Source organism: Blennius ocellaris, assembly GCF_963422515.1.
Source record: "Blennius ocellaris genome assembly, chromosome: 2".
NCBI lineage: Eukaryota > Metazoa > Chordata > Actinopteri > Blenniiformes > Blenniidae > Blennius > Blennius ocellaris.
Window position 1 is genome coordinate 30,987,416 of NC_137651.1, and position 23,225 is coordinate 31,010,640.

At 44.7% G+C, this 23,225-nt stretch overlaps 1 protein-coding gene across 1 annotated transcript in view; it reads left to right on the forward strand.

Annotated features, from left to right (window-relative positions):
• Positions 1-252: 252 nt before the first annotated feature.
• robo2 (roundabout, axon guidance receptor, homolog 2) overlaps positions 253-23,225 on the forward strand; it is a gene marked incomplete at its 3' end in the record, with an annotated part of 197,516 nt that continues 174,543 nt past the window's right edge. Inside the window, exons 1-2 of the mRNA XM_080511287.1 lie at positions 253-369; positions 14,211-14,537. Of these exons, the coding sequence (XP_080367413.1) occupies positions 315-369; positions 14,211-14,537 (382 nt within the window). The 5' untranslated portion in view covers positions 253-314. The remainder of the gene's footprint in view (positions 370-14,210; positions 14,538-23,225) is intronic.

Consider the following 23,225-nt stretch of genomic DNA (forward strand, 5'->3'; position numbering starts at 1 on the left):
GGTTTGTGCCTTCAGTGTACAGTGGTTCCTCCCGGAATAATCGCTGAGATTGCGGGTTATTTGACGGAACAAGCGGGGACGGAGAGTTTGGATTGAAGGTTTTGCTGTTCCACCCCGAGCCGCTCCGGGTGAACTCTCTGTCTTCTAAATGGATCCACTGGGTGTTCGGACACTGAAACTGGCTTTTGTCAGTAAGTAGGGTCTGTCCACGTCCCCCACGGACACGGAATAGACTAGACGTGTCACTGTGGACATATTTTTCTGCTGTGAGTTTGAGGATTTGCGCGCCAGCCGTGGATGTTTAATATGCCAGTATGGGTCCGCTAGCGGTCATCCTCCTGACGGGATTATTGTATTCTCAAGTTGATGGTGAGTTTAAAAACACCTGCTTTGTGTCAAACTTCTCATTCGTGCTTAAAAATGTTCATTTCATTTTTTATTAGACTTTTGAAAAGGCAGCTCTTCTCATTCTTCCTGTTCATTTTATTTACGCACTGAGCAACATCTTCCATTCAAGTTTGCTTTACTACATGATTTCGATTAACAATCGATACCTTGCTTAAAATAAGGGAAACTAATAATAATAATTTTTAAAAAAACAATCAATTTTTGTTTTTCTATTTGAATTATTTCCCCTCCTTTCATTTGTATAACTTATTAGAAAAACATGAAGAATTCAACAGATCCTCCATCCATCCACTGCATCCATTATCTCAATCAAGGCATTTAAAATCAGATGGAAATAATTGCTTTTCCTGTTCGGACGGAGCAGGTGAAGTGTACACACCTTGGTTTTCTGATGTATTTCATAATATTAACACATTGTAAAATATTGTTCCTCTTAAGACTGCGTTTACTTTTACGAACCCAGTAAGTCTTAACAGCAAACATTAAGTGAATCTCAGGTTTAGTTATTTTTTTATTTATTTTTTTTTCTTTCTTCCTGATGCAGAGTTCGGTATAATTTGGGATTTAGGAGCACATGACTGATTTTTGTTTTATACTTTGCATGGTTGGAAGCAGTGTAGCATCAAACATGAGAAAGTAGTTCAGTGGATCCGAGGTCCATTGGCTTCTTGGCTAAACGAGTTGTGACAGTCCAACACTCAGCCTCTGCCTCAGTAGATGTGTTTCTGTGGTCATTTTGTTTCAGGATCTCGGAGATGTGGTTGTGCATTGCAATGTAAAGTTGCTCAAATCTAATTTGGAAAGCTGCTACAGTGATTCACTTCCACTTGTCTGTTTAATCATTTGCATTAATGTTAATTGTAAATTAGATTGATGCCGTTTAATTTTTCTCCCTCTTCACTCACACTGCCACTGAGTGCCAAGTCAGCACCTTTCTGAGATTTCAAGGCTTTCACTGGCCTACAAATGAACTACTTTAATGAAGGAATTAAAGGAGGATGAACTGAAGAGTTAATGTGATAACTGGCCGCAATCATAAGAATGTGCTGCTCTGATGGTGGATTCCGTGATCGGAAATGGTCCAGCTGATGATTGATGGATATGCATATTCTGTAAATCCTAAACCTGAGGATTGGCTTCATTTTAGTGGCACTTTTGAGTAGGACACACCTTTCTCAGTGAGCCTGCGCAGACAATGAGAGGCCAGTAATCACGGAATGAGCAAAGAACACTCCTGGTAAATCACATACTGGAGCATTTATCATTACGAGTGAGTGATGATTCACACATGTACGTTTGCTTTATGTTGTTTGTACAGCTTTGCTCGATGTGAACCTGGTTTTTTTGTTGTGACTGAATCCAAAGGCCTGCAAGGTCCCATTTTTTCCTTTTCTTTCACCTGTCATCTCTGGCTTTTGTTCGTCACAGCTGCTAGTTTTGCTTCTGAAGCTTTTCAGCTCAGTGGTCGTTCCTTCTGCGGTTAGCAAATCAAGCCTCCTTTCTGCTGGGTTTGATGTTTTTCTTTTTCCTTCCTTTTACCTTTTTTGGCGTCTCTCACTGTGTTCAGCCAAACCCACTGGTTGCTAAGCAGTGGCTGATGGTATTGCGAGCTGACCAGAGGAGCCGTGGATCTTCCCAATCATTCGTCTGTCACCCCCCCCCCCCCCCACCCCACACACGCACACACACACCCCATCCCAGCAGAACTCACCCATCACCCAGCCTTTTAAGAAGTAATCTGAGGGTCCTTGGAGAGGGAGGAGCTTCCTCTAAGAGTCCACTTGGGCAGACAAAAAGGCCTGGAGTTGTATTCACTGGGCAGTAGAGCTAACAAAGCCCAGCCTTCTGAATGGCGTCAGTCACTGTTTAGTGTGCTGTGATTAATACCGCCAGTCTGCAGGAGAGGAGAAAAAAGGCTGATATTGAGAGAGCATGGGAGGAGAAACTGAATGTGTTCTGGAAGAACTTATTCAGACCCCCCCAAAGAAACTGAGCTGTGACGATTTGTTGTGAAACAGGGTGACGACTGGAGGATGGATTTCCAGCAATACACTGTTCAGCAGCTGCTTGTTATCTCCTCAAGTCCAACACTGCCTCTGAAGCAGGATCAGAACATGCTTTGCATAGTAGGCATGCACTTCTGACCTCATGCTATTCTGAGATCTGCTGCATGCTTGTGTGTGATGTAGGAGCTGGTGACATCGTGTCCGTCCCGGCTGAAATATGGTCCAACTTAGACCTGTGGAGGGCAGGAGGAAGACAGACATCTGGGGACAGAGTGTGATGCTGCGGATGGTGTACAGTTGTGCTAGTGGGGTTGTGGTTTCACAATTGCTTAGTCAAGAGAATTTCAAAATACACTCTGTGTATGTGTGTGTGTGTGTGTGTGTCGGGGAGAAGAGGAGAGGGGGAGACGGCATCAGTGCAATCGAAAACAAAAAAAAAAATGTGAGAATAACAATTTACCAATACAATTTGTTGAAGGTAAATTGCTGGAATAATGCAAAATTATCCAAGGGCATCACAGACTAACAGCTCAGTTGATGCTCATGATTAAATGAGAGAGGTTCAAAGTAGTGGTCTATAATGGAAAGTAAGCCCAGATTAAAATACTTGAGCTGAATGATGAGGCGGGCTGAGGTCATTGTGTAAGAGCCATGGCAATGTCTCGCCCCAAATGTGATTGTTCTGCCCGAGTTGGCAGCGTTTAGGCAGCGTTATTGTAATTGAGGTTCATTTGCCGGAATGGGGTTGCTGTAATGATGAACCTTCATCTGAGATCCACTGGAAACTCCTCACTTCTGCCTTACATAGTCTCATCAATGTCAAGGAAGTGATTTCCTCGGCACCAGCGAGCTCTGCTGTTCATCCTCAGATTATAATGAGTTAACACAGTGTGAGTTGAAGGGAAGGGATGAAAGTTACGTGTGTCTAAGTGGTAACTGTTGCTTGACCAATGACACGGGTCTGTCAACTCCCGTGATATTTTAACAGCCAAGTCCGACTACTGTGTGGATCAGGTTTCACCAGCATCACTCTACACCTTCAGGACACAACACATCAAACTCTGAGCTCTTCAGACTGCCTTGTAAAATTAGACATGCCAGGTTTAAATTCCTGGCATCTCACTGGAAAATGTCACTACATTTTCTTAATGCAGATGTGGAAAAGAAAATGCCAACCTCCAACATTACACATGGTTGACTCTGCTGGAAGACCAGCTCAATGCAGGGAAGGTAATGCCACTTTTCCCTGTTTTACCTCCGCTTTATTAAGCCCCAGTCAAGCATGCCCCTGACATTTACAGAGCAGAAACATACATAATGCCTGAATGCTTCTGCCTCGAGAAAAAAAAAAAAAGTAGAAATAATAATAATGGAAATTTACAACAGGACCAAGTAAAGGTTTAATGCTGCTGGGTTGATGAGTCACACCTTTACTAATATGATTTATAAAACCGCTTCAACTCCTTTCTTCTCTGTGTTTCAGACACACGTTATCTTTATGCCAGTATCTCCTCAGTGAGGGTGGAATTCAAACACTGAGGTCATACACCTGCGACCGCTGCATATAGTGTGTGTGTGTGTGTGTTGGGGGGGGGGGGGGGGGGTGATGAATTTTGCATGCTGATGCTGAGGTAAAGCGAGTGGTAAGGGCCCCTCACCTGTCTCACACACCTGTACTTGGAAGAATACACACCTGTGCTCTGGGTTGGGGGCCCCGGGGCAGAGATATAATCCTGACTCTGTCACCGCCTCTGTTTCCCAAACAGCTGATTAAGAGTTTAGGGCAGGCCAGGAGAAAATGCTGATCTAATTACCGTTATATAATCCCAGATGATTAAATTATCGTGAATGAACCCTCAGTGAAACGAACCAGGGGGAACAAAACAAACTATGCAAACTGAAAGGAAGATGGTCCAAGAAATCATTTGAAATCTTATATCAGGTAATTTTTTAAGTTGTTGAACAGCTGCTTTGATCATAACAAATAAAAAAGCAACTTTAATCAATTTTTAAACATCAAAGGTCAGCACTGTGGTATTTGCCAGCTGCTCAGCCTTTATTGTGTCACTCGTGACAATTGAGAGAATAAGTGTAAAATCTGATTTCTTGTTGAATTATGAAATGTGTCAAAATCCCTAAAGTCCTTCTAGCTTATTTTAAAATGTGGCCTCAACACTTCCTGTTGGATTGTTTTGCTTGTTACAAAGTAGAGCTTCTTCTGAAGGTGCTCTTTCTAAATGCGATGCACTGTGTTATTTACAGTGGCCTCCATTATCTTAACAGGATGTGTGGAAGTTAACGTGACGTAAACCTAGCGGAAGGACGAGCCTGTTGGTCTTTTCGGCGCCGCTATTTTACATGCTGCACTGAAATGTTTGTGGAAGCATCCAATTAGTCAGTGTCCAGTTGCCCTCGCGCGGCCTCTGCTTGGCTATCTTACAGCAACCTTCAGATAGAATGAGAGGATGTCAAGGTTGAATGAATGAATCACACAAGTATATACAACTCCCTCATATATGCTTTTGGGTCCATAGTCACTCATAAACAAGGACGTGTTGTGTTTACATGTAGCAATGAGCTGCAAGACATTTAATGTGGAAGGTTCTTTACACATATACAACCTGTAATATTCTGCTTGTTTTGCGTAGATTTGTGCGTGTGTGTGTGTGTGTGCGTGCGTGCATATTTCCATTCCTGATCAAGTATGTATGCACTCCAGTGTGTTTTCAGTCAATCACACACCTTCTTGTTCTTCATTGTCAATAGTTTGAGTTCCACTTGTACCTGAGCTGAGCGTCTCCCCCACCACTGTGCAGAGGCCTGAGGTCAGGCCCGGTGAGAAAAATGCATGAGCTGTCTCCTGGTGTGAGACGTGTGAAGACGGACAGGCGGAGTGCGACACTCCAGCACACATCCGTCACACACAGCAGCAGTCCAGCGCAGCCGTAATGCCGTTCGGAGCGATGGAGCCACTGAATAAGTGTCTTGTTTCGCCATCTTCATCCACACCTCGGTCTATGCATCACACAGCCATGACAGCAGGGTACCTTTTCTTCCCTCTAACTACACTGGGAATCTAACACACACTCCAAACTCCTCCAACCGGTGTGTCAGTGTGGACATCTTTAGAGCAGTCTTCTTATATCTTTTAATCAGCATTTTTACATTTTCCACTATTTTTCCACTGAAAAGAACATACTGGAGTTTCATTTTCATTGCAGATTAAAAAAAAAGAATTACAGTGAAATGTTCCTGGCACTTTAATGAAAGCAGCCAGGTAGAAACTTGCACAAGAGGCAGCGGATTAAAACAAAACAACAAAACAAAACAAAACCAAGTAAACAGTAAGCAGATGTGTGAAAACGGCGCCAACAAATGAATGCGGAGTAATTAAGATTGTAGTTCAACAGTTCAGTTACAGATATTGCACTTATCATCCATCTTCTAGACTATACTAATACATCCGACACGGGGCTGCGGAGGGTTGGAGCCGATCACAGCCATGTGTGGGCAAAGGAGTGTCATAACCTGGACCGGTTACCACTGAGATGATCAATCACGCTCACTCACATTAATACCTGTGAGTACTTTAGTAACCATTAAATCTCAGATTACATGTCTTTTAGACTATGTGAAGAGGAGAAATGCCATGTAGAACATGAAGACCTCACAGAGAAGGGCTGTCAGTGGACTTGAAGTGGGGACATTGTCACTGGGAGTCCGAAGCACTGGCCACTGTGCACTAATGTGCTGCCATTAATCTTCAACTAAGGCTGGCAGTGAATTTAAATAAAATGCATCCGGAATTGAATTATCTGCTGTTATGTACAAAAGTGTGTTTCCATATGGCTTTTTCAAAGTACTTATTATATGCCATTTGTAAGATTTGTGATGGAAGTAGAGGCTTGTGTGTTGATATTATTGGAGCATGTTGTTGCATCTTAGCTCACATAGCACCTCACTGCTTTCTAAAATAACCGCCAGTGGGTTGATTTATTGGAAATGATATCGCAGCGCCTGGTGAGATCGGCTTTGTGGTGGGAGTCTCAATGTGGAACTCGACATCAGCCAAGTGTCACAACCATTGCGGCAGAGAGGGAGAATAAAAGAGCTTTAATCATATCCTTGAACGTTTGAACTTTCTGGGTTCCCTTCCAGGATGGTGATGATTTTCTTTCTGCAGAGCTGCTCACGGGCATTTGTCATTGTGGGGCCGGGAACACCGAGTCAGCTGAAGAATTATGAAATGTAGTGGGTGTATATGTGTGAATGCGTTTGCGAGTGCTATTAATAACTATCCCAGCCTTTTTTTTTTTCCAGTGTTAACATGGATATATGGACCTCAGTAAATTGTATGAGTCCTTCATGCACTTATTGCCGCCACCCCTTGACCCCAGAGGGCAAACTAAGACCAGATGAAGTGTCCCATGGTATAGAAATTTAATAAATCTCATCTGGACTTCCTATGCTGTGCCTAAAACACAAACAAACAGTGAGCAATAAGAGCCATTTGATTACCTTCCTGTGCTGGGAGTGCATTACTTCAATGGTGTGTGGTCACAGCTCAAACTCACATGCCCGTGTGTGTGTGTGTGTGTGTGCGTGTGTGTGAGAGAGACAAGTATTGGAGTGGCTGGAGGTGGTGGTTGCCCTCATTGACATGCAGAGACACTGCAGTGTGTTCACTGCAGGTCAACACCCGCGGCACACCTCCAATTATCCACTCACCTCTCGACACAGTGTATCATGGACACCTGAAGGCCTTCTCATCCACCCTTCCCTCATTTCTAAAGCAATAACGCACTTATTTATTTCTCCCCCATTCAATCTACAGCAGCAGCTTAGCAATGCAGGTAAAGAGATTACAATGCTTGAGGGAGAATCAATTGATACCATTCATTTCATTGTGATTCCCTGCGCAGCAACGGTTCGGAGCAACCCCCCCCCCGCTCCCTGAAGTGATCAGGTTTTTGAGCCAGCTGTGTTTACATCCATGTGCATGCTGCACACACACCTATAGAGCTGCCTGGAGACCATCAACATAAACACTGTGGCTTGCTTGTCTAATTTTATAGCACATCTAGTGGGATGAAAATGACCAAAGGAAATTGTCCTCAATGCCATAGTTTTCTTCTGATGATCACTGCATGACTGGGCTGAGTGGACATTACCCTCAACCGCAGGGTTTCTTGACAAGCCTTGGGGGGGGGAGGAGGGAGGGGATATGATTAATCATGCACTTTCACCTTTTAAATTTTTATTACACGTCTGTGATTTGAATCGTTGATTTCCCCCACGAGCTCACGGCTTTAATGTCGGGGCTGCTGTAGTGATGCAAAGCAAAGGCGGACAAGCAAATGGCGGTTGAAATGGATCTGCAGGAAAAGAGAGAGGGCTGAGGAAGGTGGGGTATGCAGTGAGCTGCACGCTCGAGTGGCCCCGGCATCGGAAATCATTTAATCTGCATCACACAGTTTAGTGTCCCTACCAGTGGCCTGACAGTCCCACAGTGCTGACGCTATACTCCTTATACTAATCAGCCCATAAATAGAGAGCAAGCAGCACTTTCATCAACACAACCGAGCTGTAAGGATGTCTTAAATGTCCTTATGTATTCCTGCTTCTCAACACTTCCGTCTCAAGTCAGCGATCTCAGCTCTTTTGAGATGAGCCATCTGCTGGAAAAGAGATAACATCACATTTTCTGCTCATGGCCCCTGATAGCAGGATGAATAAACAGAATGAGAGTAGTTTGAGGAAAAAAACCCAAAACAAAACACTGTGGCAACTACTTGAAATGCAATCTTTGAGAATCAGCCTTTTGCAGTAAAATCAGATATTTTGTTTCCCACAGTTATCTATTTATATATTCCATCTGCATGACGGGGAAGAGGGCAAGTACACAGATGTAGAGTCAATACGTCCCCACCTCACCACTGCCTGAAATACACTCAGGCTGGAATTCTATCTGATATTTGTTGGAGGCAAGCATGGATGCGATGAGTGGTTGAGAGCAGATCATAGAATTACCCCCCGTGTTTGCTCTCACAGTATAGATCCTATACTGGGGGGGGGGGGTTGCGTGTAGGGGCACTGAGGTAGAACAGAGCACATTATGTGAGCCTCCTAGCGAGCTAACTCAAGCCACCTCTTGCAACAGAAGATGAAATGGGAAGAATCTGGTCTGCACCTGTGAGCACCCTTCATTTCACTTTCCCTGTCTTCACTGTGAAGATTCACTGTGAAGATTCACTGTGGAGATTCACTGTGGAGATTCCGTCGCTATCAAGTGGCCGGCCAGATGCGGCGGGCTGGGAATGGGCTCCGGCAGATACAGCGGGGCGTCTCCCGTGACACCTCGGAGACGAGCGGCGCGCCTGGTATCGGGGATCTGCTGCAGCTCATGTGCTGTGACGCCACTGACAGCCGGGCGTAAAGAAGATGAATCTCGGGTGCAGAGCGAGCTGCTTGGAAGTGTCACGGCAGGCCAGTGCCGAGGCGTGGACGGCCGGTAACATTATTCTTTCACCACCCTCAGTTTCCCCCTGCTGCTCTCTCACATTTCCCTCCTGGCGAGATGACGGATATGACTCCGTCACCCTCACAGTGACAACAGGACGAGAGAGCAGAAGAGACTGAGACACTGGGAGAAGCAGGCAGAGAAGGAAACGGAGTGGGAGCTTTAGGAGAAGTTGAAGGTTGGGGAGGGAGGTATATTTCAGAATGGACAACATGAAGCTAATGCATAATTCATCCCCACTGAAATTTCTTTGAGGTTTTCTGTTTTTTTTTTTTTGTACCAGTTTTATATTCCCTCAGTTTTCTGGACTTCAGCACTTTCTGCCCGAAACGTCTTTGCCATTTCATAACTCAGATTACAGTGTTACTGCATTTTGGCTTGGGCCTCACTTTGTGTGTTTGATGTTTTATGGAGCCTCAGTGACTGGAACTTTTCTGCCTTGGTCTGAGGTTGCCGTTGGTTACCTGTGATCAGCAAACGTCTGCTGGCAGAATAAGTAATATCTCTTCGGGGAGCCCTTCCTTTAATGCTCTGCCTGACTTTGGTGTTGCTATTGATTTGGTTGGTGGGCCAGAATCTCTCCTGGGAGCTAATAAAAATAATTACTAAAAGATCATCAAAGGCCAGACCTTCTGTTGCACACATGAATAAATATGTGGCAAAGATAACAGAAAAGACTGCTTGTCTGTGTGTGGTCAGTGGAATAGGCTGTATGCTGTTAGTAACAGAAGTGGTCCATCTTCAATATGTGCTTTAAGTTGAAGTCAATCCCCAGTTACAATAAGCACCAAAGGAGGCCACAGTGCATCACAGGGGTTGATAGAAATGTTGTTTTCCTCATATTAAAACAAACACATTTTTCATTTCTAATGTATTTTTTTATTATCACTTTTTAATACTCATAATGAAGCATGAGAGCTGGCCTTTATGTGTAGAGTTTGCATGTTCACTCTGTGCCTGCTTGGACACTGGTTTCATCCCACAGTCCAGAAGTGTGCATGTGAGGTTAACTGAGGGTTTAATTGACCTTTGACTAAGCCCCGCCCTCCTTCGTTACTGTTGCTAACTTGGACAAGTGCCATATAAATCCAAGCAATTATTATTATTACATGGCATTTGTCAGTTTAGAAACTGCATGCTTTGCCACCTCGCTTACTAGATTAGCTAGCAACGTGGATACCAGCAGCGAACATCAGTGTTCATCAGGGAAGCTGGCAGGCTAGCTTCACGAAGCTCATCGCTGCTGGCGTGACGTGATTGATATTATATGAGTAGATTGCTCAGGTTATGCATTTTCTAACTTTGAAACACATATAGACGGCCTTGTTTCTCGGTGTGGTGTTGAGTTTGTGTGTTCAGCCACGAAGCTTCATCCACAGGAGACATTTGTCCAGGTTTTGTTTCTGTTATGGAAATGGGATGAGATAAACCCGGTTGTTTATTTTTTCAGGAGACCTTGTAACACTATTGCATGTGGCCCAGGCACATTGCTTGACCCTTTTTTCGTCTTAAATGTCTTAAATAGTGCAGAAAACAACAAAGCGTCACCACCCGTGATGCTTCTCTACGGGTCGGACAGTTGGTAGTTGAACGCTATTGTTTCGTTTGCATTTGGGGGCGTGGCTTAGGTCAATTGGTCACACGGCATTTGGTCTGTGATGGACTGGGGACCTATCCAGTGTGTACCCTGCCTTCACCCACAGTTAGCTGAGATCGAATCCAGCGCCCCGAAACCCTGAACCGGATAAAGTCGTATAATAGAAGATGGATGTGAAGGCATGGGTTGTTGGCAACAAAGAAGAAAACGAAACAAAACAAAAAACAAAAAACAAAATACTGCACAATTCTTAGATAACAGCACTTGGAAATAACATCCATTTCAGTGAAGCTGACACAAGTAGATGGAAAGAAAAGGCAGAAAAGAGTGAGCTTCTGGTTCAGTAATCCTTTTCTGATTTCATTCCCTGTCTGTGTGCTTGTTTGTTTGTTCTCTGCTTCACGCTTTCCTCAAAGAGTGGATGACTGCACAGCGGTGGTGAAAAGTAATGGTGGTGTTATTGCAGACAGGGGAAACACAGCATTTTGATTGGAGCGTGTGCCCTGAGACCCAGTGAAGTGCACTCGCCTCAGCTCAGAGAGCACTTGATTGCACAGCACCAATGATCGCATTAAAAGGGCAACAGAAAGCCCATTTACCGTAAAGAGAGTGGAAAAGGGGGTCTGATAGGAAGCTGAAAATTGACTTTCGTGTCTGTGAGGAGTTAAGTCTGATGATCGGGTGGTGAGCATGCACATGGAATGTTTAATTTTTCTTTTTTTTATTATTTTGTGTGATCCTCCTACACATTACCTGCATAGAGACATCTCATTCATTCTCATGGCAAGACTAACAGTTTGAAACTACAAGCAACAGTCACGCAACGTCCAGGACTGAGATTGATGGGCCTCTTTTATAACATATTCCCGAGCATATGGATATGCTTTTAACCTTTCCTACCTCTACACCTGACGCTCCCCACTCAGGAAGGACACTGACCAGTCACGTCTGGCCCTCCATGCACCCCGCTTGGCTTTTTCTGGCAGTGAAAGGACAATTGTAGAGGCATCTGCTGTGTTCATTTCCACAGGAAAGAGGAGAGCAGATGGAGACTCAAGGTTTAAGTGATTAGAAGGCTGTAGATTGGAATACAAATTGGATTTAAAGAAATTAGAGTGATATAAATCGAATGGAGTCACCACAGTTTAGTGCTGTGCGTGCGCGCCGGTCATAGTGAAAAGCCACCACAGGGCACGTGGATTATGGGCGAAGCAGATGCTCCAATAAGATAACAATAAATGTGCATTTGACACACCATGTGAGAGAAATGGGGGTCTCCATGTCTGTCTTTTATCTTGCCCTTCATTTATCAATGTCACCGTGTTAATTACTGCTTCATTTATTAAGTCACTCATTGCCAGGCTACAAACCTGAGTCTCTGGGCCCCACTAAACTAGCTACGGGGTAGGTTACTGGTACCCACTAGTAAAAGAGAGCTTTTTCTTATGCCACCAATAGTACATCCTCATTTTTCCACATAATGCCAGAGAGATTAGATCATGATCCCAGGGAGCAGGATGTCTCCAACCCCCCTCCCACAGACGCCTCTGTGGCCCCTGTTAGCACAAGACACCCGGCCTGATCACTAATCAATGACAGGGAAATGGAGGGAATTAGCCCAAATTAGGAGGAAGAGAGAACAGGCTACCTCCTGTTCGGGGGTCAATATGCCGTCGTCTGATGCCTGATTCCCGACGACCGCTGCGCATTTGCACAAAGTAAATCTGTGTGTTTGCATGAGCGTGCATGTGTGCACACACATTGACCCCACTCAGATTCTTTGAAGTGTGTTTTGTGCTGATCAGCAGGTTTCCAGCAGCTCCCCGTCCTCTAGCTCATTGACTCATGAGCAGAAAAGGCCAGGGTACAGCTTGTCCCGCTTTCCCCCGGGAGATTTCACTACGAGGGGCACTGGAACATGTGCAATCCCGGCCAAACAAAGACGAGGACCTCCACTGTTTCCCCTCTATTCCATGATGAAATTAGCCCTTACATAAGCACAAAGGCCCATGTAATACACTGCACTTCTGGAAAGCAGGCATGGGCCTATTAGCCCACTGCTCTGCCCCAGGGAACGGCACAGTCATCAACTGGGCTCCGTCACTGGCACACCTGCAGCGACTCATTTTAAGAGAAAAAGCTTCACTCGGTCTCAACTCAATGCAACACTGGTTGGATAACATTTGGCTACCAAGTATAGCAGAGTTATTGATGACACATTGAATGAAGTTCAAAAGAAAGAGGATTAAAAAAAAGAAAGTTGCCTTATTCCCTTTTTCCCTTTGCTACTTCTTTGATTTTTTTTGATGCTGGATCAAACTATTTGATTGCAGCACAGTTCCCATGGTCTCTGTGATGGGTGTGTATGTGTGTGCATGTGTGTGTGTGTGTGTGGCCTACAGCATGTTATCTCTGTGGCTAAGACCTGGTCACAGACACACAGGGACTGTGAGTCAGGGAGCATTATCTTAGCTGCCAGACTCCCAGAGCTCACCCGCTGCAAGCCGTGATGAAAAGGGAGTGGGCCGAGGTTTTCAGCCACAGGGGATTAGCATTTGACATTAGTCTGGACCCCAACATTCATATTCACATCACACGTTTACTTTTCCGTGCTGAACCCGACAGTTTTACTCTACCTTCACTCAAACCAAACATATATGGCAAATGTATAATTTGTGTGTTTTGCTTTAATGTATTCTTGACTTTATGCTCTCGTTCATGGGTTGTGCCACCCATAAGCACCCTGCATGTAGGCTGGAGCAGATCATACGGTGGCTTTGTGACGAGTCTATAATGGTGATTAAAGTGTTCAATATGTGTTTTCTCATGCTTCAAAGCCAGGAAAAGCTAAAGCAGCTATTAGTTCCAGCTTCCCGTCCGTTCCTCGTTGCTGTGGGTTGAAGTAGCGATGGTAGCAATCTAAGAAAAACCTGAACACATGTCGTCCTGCTCAGCGATGCTTTCTGTCTTTTGAAGAAGTGTTAGTTGTATTGTTCTGATAAGATATAGATTGGTCTGGTTGAATTTAGGCAAGTTTATTCCACTATACTTTATTTGTTTCTCATTAATCGTTTTTTAGTGGGACATGGAACCACATGCCTTTAACTCGTAAAGACACCGTTTTTATCTTTCACAAGTTCCTGGTGACCATCTTCAAACGCATGATGTTCTTTTGCAATGTGAATATGCTTTTGTAAATTTGGTCAAACCTCTCTTGGAGCTTCTACTCCAAGATAACTTTTTTTTTATATAACTTATCAGAAAACTGAATGTCTGCCTGGAAATCAAATTGTAATAATTGAATTTTCTGTGCTATACAGCATTTCTCAGGTTTATTTTTCCAATTTTGACATGAAATGAAACAATCATTGTTATCACTTACAATGTTGATCCTATATTAAGTGGTGTGACAAGCTTCCAGTGGGTGTTTCAGTGTTTTTTGTTTTGCTTTCAAAGCACCTGAGCCAGTCCCCAGCTTCTCCCGATGGAATTTGTTGCAATGAGTTGTGTATATTAATGTATGTACTGTCTTCCCAGTGTTTACATAGGGATCACAGTTTGTGACTTTTTGAAAGACATTTTTGAGCTCAGAAAACAGTAAAGTCACTGAACAGGAGCCAGCTTTATGGTTGTCGTGCTGCTGCTTTATGATTTATGGGTTCTCTCCCTTTCCCTTCAGGATCCCGTCTGCGCCAGGAGGACTCCCCGCCCCGGATCGTGGAGCACCCCTCTGACCTGATCGTGTCCAAAGGGGAGCCCGCCACTCTCAACTGCAAAGCTGAGGGGCGGCCCACCCCGACGGTGGAGTGGTACAAGGACGGCGAACGGGTGGAGACGGACAAAGACGACATGCGTTCTCACCGCATGCTGCTGCCGAGCGGCTCGCTGTTCTTCCTGCGCATCGTTCACGGCCGGCGGAGCAAGCCGGATGAGGGAGCCTACGTCTGTGTGGCCCGGAACTACCTGGGAGAAGCTGTCAGCCGCAATGCGTCTTTGGAAGTAGCATGTGAGTCCAGATCTCCTTGTTTATTCCTGCTGCTCTGGTCTTCATCTCACTGCTTACAAACACCGAAAAGACTGAGTTTACACTAGACAATCCAAAACACAAAAGCAAGAATAAGTCCGTTGTCCTTTTCAGCAAGTATATATATTGAAAATTGCCTTGTCTTCACGGTGGGAAATAATTTTCAGTGAATTTAAGCTGAGCCATATTTAGGGGCCGTCCACATGAGAACGCCAGTTCACTTAAACAAGCCGTTTTTGGCCTATCATCCATACGAGGCAGCGTTTTTGAAGTGTGAAGACAGAGATAGATTTAGGTTTTTTTTGAGCACAGGTCCCAGAGTAGGGAAATTCTAAAATCCTGGCATGTGCCATCTATATCCCGAGGTGTGGACGGCAAAGACGATCGTCTGTGGCAAAAAGATGACGTAGTCGCCGCCCTCTCTCCCCACCGTGGTCCGCAATGTCATCAAACAACCACAACAATCACGGACAACAAGCTCCAGTCAAGCTGCAGAAGCTACAGTAGCTAGAAGCAGGAGGAGCGGGGCCATAGACCTATAGAACTCAGATTTATATAGAAGTTTATGAGCAGGGGTCTACTTCTAAATTTCTATGTGCTCCATGTCTTCTGCATTTTTGGTGTGTTTGGTGAGTCACAGCGCAGCATGTGTACGACATGCCCTGAATCCTCATGTTGAGCCGTGTTCATACTGACGTGTGGACAGAATCTTTGCGTGGATGTGACCTTAATCATACTTTTTCAGTGGCATCTTGCTGTCAATGTTCCTCATTTGCAAACACAACAAGGAACAGTTAAGCCCCATCACCACGTCACAAAGTGCAACATCATCTGGTGAAATATGGAGCAGAGTTTTTTCCAGCTGTTGACTTGATATATTTGATCTGTTCTGAGCTTAAAGGGATTATTTTGAAGAGGTCTGCAGACCCTCTGGGCTGGACATAAAGCCACTGTCAGGCTAAATGAGGGTGGACATGATGGCGGATCCCTCACAGGTGAGTGGGGGCTAGAATGACAGGACGTTTAACTCAGGCCGTCTGTGTCGGTGAGCACTGACAGGCAGAACCTGAGCTTGGGCTCAAATTACCTTTGAAGATGAGCCGACCCCCAGCAGGCTTAGATCAGGCCTCCTATGGAGCTCCTGCAACTGCCACAAGGCTGAGGAGTGGCAAGCCTCTGTGCCCTTATGTTTTAGCGTTCGCAAATCTAAAGACTGGCTTCGTCCATGATGTGTTTTTTTTTTTTTTTGTATTATTCCTACAACATTCCATTTTGTATTTTTGCATCTTTTCAAGATAATAGCAAAGTTTGCCACTTTGTAATTAACTTCTATCAGCAGTTTAGCAGAATGCTGCACTTAGCGTCTTTGTTAACATAAAACCAGCAAACCATTTGCTTATTAAATGTTAGGCTTTTCCTAAGAAGTGAACTGGAAAAAAAGCAAACAAAAAAAACATCTTCCACGTGCTAGAATGCCCTGTAACTGTGTTTCTGAAGCGCTTACAATGGCAGCGGGGTTCGTGTGTGGTTTGTGATCCTTGGGAAATGGAGGCGGAGGGGGTTGGTCTCCTCCTCTGATCCAGTGCCCTGCGTTCCCGCGGGCGTCCCAGCAGCCCCCAGGTGCTAACTGTGTGACAGCAGCTTGATCTATCGATCGCTGTAAGAGGGCTCTCCCGGTCTAAATGAAAATTCATGAAAAATTGATGAAGTCTCCAGATTATTTTATTTTCCCCTTCTCACACTGTTTCTTACCCTTTTCTTCCATGTAATGTGTAGTGAACAGCAGGGGTGTGTGTGTGTGTGGGGGGGGGGGGACTGAGTGTTTGAAAAGCTTAAAGGTGTTGGGTGAGAGGTCAGAAGAGGAAATGGGGAGGGAAACAGCAAGGTGAAGAAATAAAACATGCAACTGATGGGTATTACAAGTGATACTTGTTTTATGAGAGAAGCTCAGCGTGGATACCAGCGGAGCCGTGCCACACAGGCTTTTCCTCTTACAGTGCAATAAACAACTGCAAGGCAACACCTAAGTAATAGATGTACATATATCAAATGCCACCAATTTACATCAGGGATGTCAAACATGAGACCAATCTGCCAAAATTGTTCCTCAAGAGGCTCAAATCTCGTCACCATGCCACCAAGCAAATCGTAACAATGTCAAAGAAAACATTGATTGTTAAGATTAGCGGACACAACACAACACAACACAACACAACACAACACAACACAACACAACACAGGCCCTGAGATCACCATCCAAGCCATGTTGTGAAAGTGAGTTTGTAAAAACCTGCATAACGCCACAATGTTTATTTTTTGGCACATTTTACCATATGTTGTACCAAAATTGGTGTTATGCTGAGATTGTAGTCAGTTTTCCTTGGTAATTGTTTGACTTTGGTAAATTGTACATATGTTCCTTACTCTGCGCCACAACAAATTAAAACTTTAAAGTTTGAATTTAAAGATTATTATGACACTGTTTTAATCGTCTGGCCTACTCTAGATGAAATTGTGCTCTTTTTGGCCTGTGAACTTAAATATGTTTGACACCCCTGGTTTACATGAAAGCTTCACTAATAGTACTCCACTAATTGACTGGTCACTACAGAGGTGGACATTTCTTACCTTCCTTAAAGAAGTATAAACAACTGCAAGGCAGCTTTTTTTTAGATAATAAGCTTTGAACACTACTCTCTTGTTCAGATTTTACCATAAGCATAACCATAACCAGCAAACACTGCCTGAGCACACAGCTGGAATGAGGATTCTAGGAGAATGACTGTCACCACAGGGAACACTGCTGAGGCCGACTCCCCTTCGACTTTAATACTTCATTAAAGCCACATCATGTCCCTCCATTCCATTTATAGCTGCTGCTGCGACATTACTTGGCACAGTTTTGCTCATATTGACCTGACCTGACCTGACCTGAGTCCTAGCACACTGAGGGCGACGACAGTGTCGTCCTGACAGAGACGGAGTGCAGTTTCAGGAGGACGCTTTGTTACAGGGTCAAGTGCAGTTCACCAGCACTCGTTACTGCGTTACTTGATCGTAATGGGACAGTGCAGCAAGTTTTTAATAAAGAAGGATATTAGAAATGATTTGAATATGAACGGATCAAATCCCCGGAAGGCACTTGATGGGGATTGGACACAAGAAGAAATGGATAAGGCATGCTGGTCGTATTTTATGAACAGACATAAATGACTTAGAATTTTAATAACAAGTAATGTCAGGGATATTGAGTTGGAAAACCCTAAAGCCCATCTGCAGGTTCAGTGTCTGAAACAGTCGTGTTGCTGGCCTATTGGACACTCAAACCGTCTGAACGTGTGCAGAACTCCTCTATGTTATTGTGCATTGCGGCTGTTTTCATTCTTTTAGTGCTCCCGCTCTCGAAATCTACACCAGTGTGAGTCTATATTTCCAAATGTAGTTAGCGGATCAAATAATCATGCACCACATCTTTGTAAAATATATATAAACATTAAGTATTCATTGACATCACTGAATTATTAACGTTACTCCAGTGTCATAAATATATGACCATTTGCAGTGTGTTGTTTTTATGTGTTTTTACAGAAATCAGGCGAGGCCAGATCTGAGAGAGGAGGGGGGCCATTTTGTGTAGAGCTCCATATCTGGTGTGTTTTGGGCCCTGGGCTTCCTAAGCTTTCTCTTCCAGTCAGGTCTTCTTGGGGCTAGGGCAGGAGGAGGGGGCGGGGGGTGCTTAATCCCACTGCAATGGCTTTTTTGCAGTGATTAGCTTTATCAGTTCCTGACATCCGTCTAGTGATTGTAAAGCCAGAGCAAATCACACGAGAAAAAAATAGCATTTAAATCCATATCCATGTTGAACTGGGTTTGTGTTTATGATATGTCTTGTAACCCACATCCCCCGCACCGCTGCATCCCTGTCTGACTCTCTCCACTCGCTGTATTGAACACACCTTTGCCCCCCTTCCTTTCACGAGTGGTTGAACAGGACCCTGGTGAGATAATTGAATTGCAGTTCTGAAACAGATTGAACTCAGTGTCCACCGAGCAGAGCGGCGCTGCTGCAAGCTGGACATCAAGCTGGGCGGCACTCAGCGCTCTCTCTGTCAGAGGAGGAAAGGTGGAGCACAGAGGAAGAGGGGGAAGAGGCCTTGGAGAGGTGCCTCTGCATTATTAATGTGGGCCAGATTGCAGAGGTGGGGGGAGAATTTTGCCTTTGCTGGAGTTAGTCCTCCGACAATATCTCCTTAAAGTGTTAGATGTTGAGCACACATTGTTCACAAATGGGTGGACAGGAGCACGAACTGCATGAACTCCCTCGTGTTATCTGGGTCCGCGGTGCATAAGTGGAGTGCGAGGATAAAGCTTAGACATCGCTTTATTTGGGAGGGGATTTCATTAGCTGTTGTTCACTGCTTTGTACTTCCCGCGATAAGAGAAGTTGCAAGCGTGTTGCCTGAAGGGTATCTGAGCCGTCTGCTTTGTAATCTCGCTCCTCTTCAAACCTGACTGCAGGCCAGGTGGGATGGGTATACGGCGTGGAAAAGAAAATGTGCCCCCTTTTCTCTTCTCAGAATAAAGTAGGTCAATGAGCGGGTTCATAAATCATTGTGAAGCCTGTGTCAGAAATGCTAGCTGGAGCCACCACAGCTGAATAAATTGCTAGCTCTGCGAATATCTGTGTATATGGAAGTGTGACAAGGCACACCTGGGGCGATAGGATCCCAAGGAAAATGTAATTAGTCCCATCTTTTCAGGAGGAACTCTTTCTCTTGTAACGGTGGAGTGTGATGCAAGCTATTTGGCATGTTTGTTGTTTCTCCTGCATTAATTGAGCCTAATTATCTGAAAAAGAATCATCGTGCAGAAATGAAGACACTTGTGTTGAACTTTGACCTCGCAGCATTGTTTTGAGTTCATAACCTTTAGAAATGCAAATGACGGCCAAATGAAACACGTGTCTTCGGTTGGTTGTAAATGTCGCTGGGAATTGGATTGGATGACTTTTAAAAAGGTCCTTTGTTATCATCTAATGCACCACTTCTGCAATTAAGTCAATCGTTCGGTAGCACTTGGTTCTGGTGCAACAAGGTAATTAGCAGGAAAATAGAGTTGGGAGAGGTGTGAGTGGCGAACAGAGAAGGAGGGCAGCAAGCTGTTCCTGTTGTGTCCAGCATGAGGGGGAAGCTAATAAAGAAACAGGCCAAGAGGAGCAGGCCAGGTGGGGGAGTCCGACAGAGAGGTGTTGCCGAGCCCCTCTCACACTCCTCTGGACTCATTATTCCAGTTCAGAAATCAGCAAAGCCGGAGTGACAAGTGCACACAAACATCCATACGCTCTCGCACACTTACGCACAAACACCTGCCCTCGTGTTCATACGAACCCTGGTGGGCCGAGGCTTAATCTGCGCAGAAGTCCTTGAGAGATAATGAAGGGTAATGAAGGAAGCAGCAACAATGCAGCCATTACCACACATTAACGATGCATGCTGCCATTCACTCACACACACACACATGCACACAAACATAAGCTGATCATGGTCCAATCTCAATTTCAATGTTTTGCTCCTTGGAGAAGGTGTTTGTGTGCTGAGGTGTCGTCAGTGCAAAACAACAGAACCTAACAGAGTTCTGCATTCTTGATTGGGACAACCGATAAGTAATTGATATCAGCGTTTTAATTAAATGTTGCTTTTCACCTTGTGACTGAACAAATAAATAAAAATCAGCAAAGGACTCCCCAGTCTGTTACATTTTGATAAATTGTTGTTTTGTACGATTCTCCAGCACTATTGATTTGTCCCGCTGGAGGTGACTTGTGTCCAGAACATTCCAAAGTCATAACATGATGGAGAAAAGTAAGTGCAGATGCAGAAAAGATGGGGATGTTGTCCTGTGATAAGAGAGGTAGTGAGAATGGCCAAGGGGGTGAAAAATATCTTCTTCTGATCAACTGTTGGAGGAGAATCCCTGATTAAATGTGTCAGCTCAGTGTCCGTGCAGTTGGAGTCTGCTGACCTCTGGAAAGGAGGAAATTGCTCTCACATACAGACACACACACACTCACTCATATTCACACACACATGGTTCTCTTCCATCGAACACAGCAGCAGGTAAATCACGCTTATCTCCATTATCAGCTACACATGGAAACAGTAAATACGGAATTCCCTTCACTGACCTACTCAAGTTCAGTGCTTGGAAAGAGACCAGCATGTAGAATTGGAGCTGAAATGTACAAACTAAAGCCCCACAGGGAACATAAATCATAGAAATACAGCACGATCACCACCGGCACTCTGACCTTTCACTGTCGCACACAAACCAGCACATTCACATGCACATGATATGTCCTGAGACTGCACTTTTACTTTCCTCAGCGGGCCTTGTTGTGTCCCTGTTCTGACCTCTGCGGCTCCACCTGGGGAAATAGATCGTCTGTGTTACTTCCTTACCATCAGAAGGAAAAACTGCACACCTACAGCACAGCAGAATTATGACAGCAGTAATGGAGAGGTGGTGTGAGAACTGGGGACAGAGATGGAAAAGGGAGGTGGCAAACAGACCCGGTACTCAATAACTTCCAAGTTTGAAATAACCTTTGACCAGTTTTCACTGCCCCTATCAGTCTTTTTGTCTCCTTTTCTTCCAATGCCAACCTCTCCACTTATGCCATTGTGTCACCTTTGAGTGTACAAACCGGATTAAGCGAGTGCACAGCGCTCCGTCATGGACGCCACGGCCCGTCAGCGGAGGAGTGAGTCGTCAGGCGAAGAATGCTGAACCAGCCGCTTCTCACGCCCATTAGTGCCCGGCAAGATGAAGCACCCGTCGCACCGGGTTTTGTTGTGATTCTTTTATACACCCTACTCTCACTCCTTCACACTCTCCTTCTTTCTCTCTTTATAGTGACACTTTTATTGATGGGCTCTCCACTCTGACAATGCAGGTCTATTGCTTTGTCTCTCCTGCCTGCCTGCTTGTGTTTTGCCTCTTTTCACCCCCCCCCCCCCCCCCACACACACACACACACACCAATTCCACGTCCATCTCAACACCCATGTTGCACGCCATGGCTGCTCACTCAGCAGTACCTGAACAGATAAATCTTTGCATTAATATCATTAATATCATAATTTGCTCCAGCTCAGCAGTGCTGTTGTAACAAACCATTGAGACAAACATTGTATAAAATTAACCTCAGCTCGTCTTTCTTTTTCTCTTGTCAGACAGTCGGAGATGCAGACTGAGGAGTGAATTATTGAAATCTGTCTGCAGGGTGATTATTGATTAACTTTAAAACACAGTCTGGGTGAGCGGGTCTTGCTTTCATAGCTGGATTGCACTTTGATTTTTTTTTTTTTTTTAAATATTGACCCGAAGTTCAAATCTGTTCAAGATCTGTTTGGTTTTCAGTTTTTCTATAAGCAGATTTATGATGATCATGTTCAAGCTATCCTTCATAATACACCCTTAATCAGTCTATTAATCTGCTCCTCAGCTTGTGTCTGGTTTGCAGACTTTCTTCTATATTAAATTGTCACACAGGTGTGCTATTCATCAGTTAATATATGACATACATCTCTATTTGTTGACACGTGGCCGAGGGGACAAGTGAGTGATAATAATATTAATCAAAAACGTGACCCTGAGTTAAATCCCTGAAGACTGCCTGCATTGTCGGGGTGGCTTGCCGTCGACTCCAGCCGCGATTGGATCCTTTGACCCCTGGAGAACCCTTTGCCCTCTCCTATCCACCTCAGATCTCAGTCATACTATAATTCCTTAACCCGGACCTGCCCACCGATGAATGTGTCCCTGCAGCGACTGCCCACTCCCCAGCCCCCCCCCCCCCCCCCCACCCCTCACCTTCCCCTCTCCCTCAGACCCCATGAGGATGCCAGAGATGGTAATCCATCATATGGAGTGAGGGAGGAGGTGACAGGGCGGATGGCTGAAGTTCAGGCACTCGCTGATACGGGCTTTGAATCGAATGTTGTTGAAATTGATTCAACCTATGGTGTGCAGACTGCCACTCTCTTCCTGCGCTGATATTCTTTGCTTCCAATAGCCTTTATTTCTTTGGCGACTTTCATACACGCCCTTAAACACACATTCATTCATACGCGTACTTGCGTTTGCGCAACACTCCTGGGCACACAATGCTGCTGGGGATTGATGCTGTGCAAGGGTCAGGACCGAGCGAGGCCTACAACTCATCCTGTTTATTTTGGGTTCCATCTGTCACACTGCACTGTGGTGCTGTGATGGATTTGTCCCCATGAATGCAGTTCTACAGACACACATTTGTGCAAGTTTAAAAATACTTAAGGTGAATGGCCTTCGTGGCTGTTTTTCTAGTTGTGCAAACATTGAGGACAACCCCTCCTTAAAGCGACCCTTTGGGATCATCGGAGATGCAGCATTTCAGCTTCATTAGGTTCTGAACTGAACTATGAGAGAGGAGGAAACTGGGGGAAGGGGGATGGTAAATACACGGAACTGCCGAGTGACTGTTGGGAGAGCTTAGGGTTTTATTATGTATCTTACACCTCAAACGTTTTTGAAGAGAAAACATTGAAATATCCTGTTTTTATTTTGAATCCATAATCTTGTTTGCCCTTGTACTGGACATCCACCTGTACCAGGTTAAGAGTTATGAAGGGT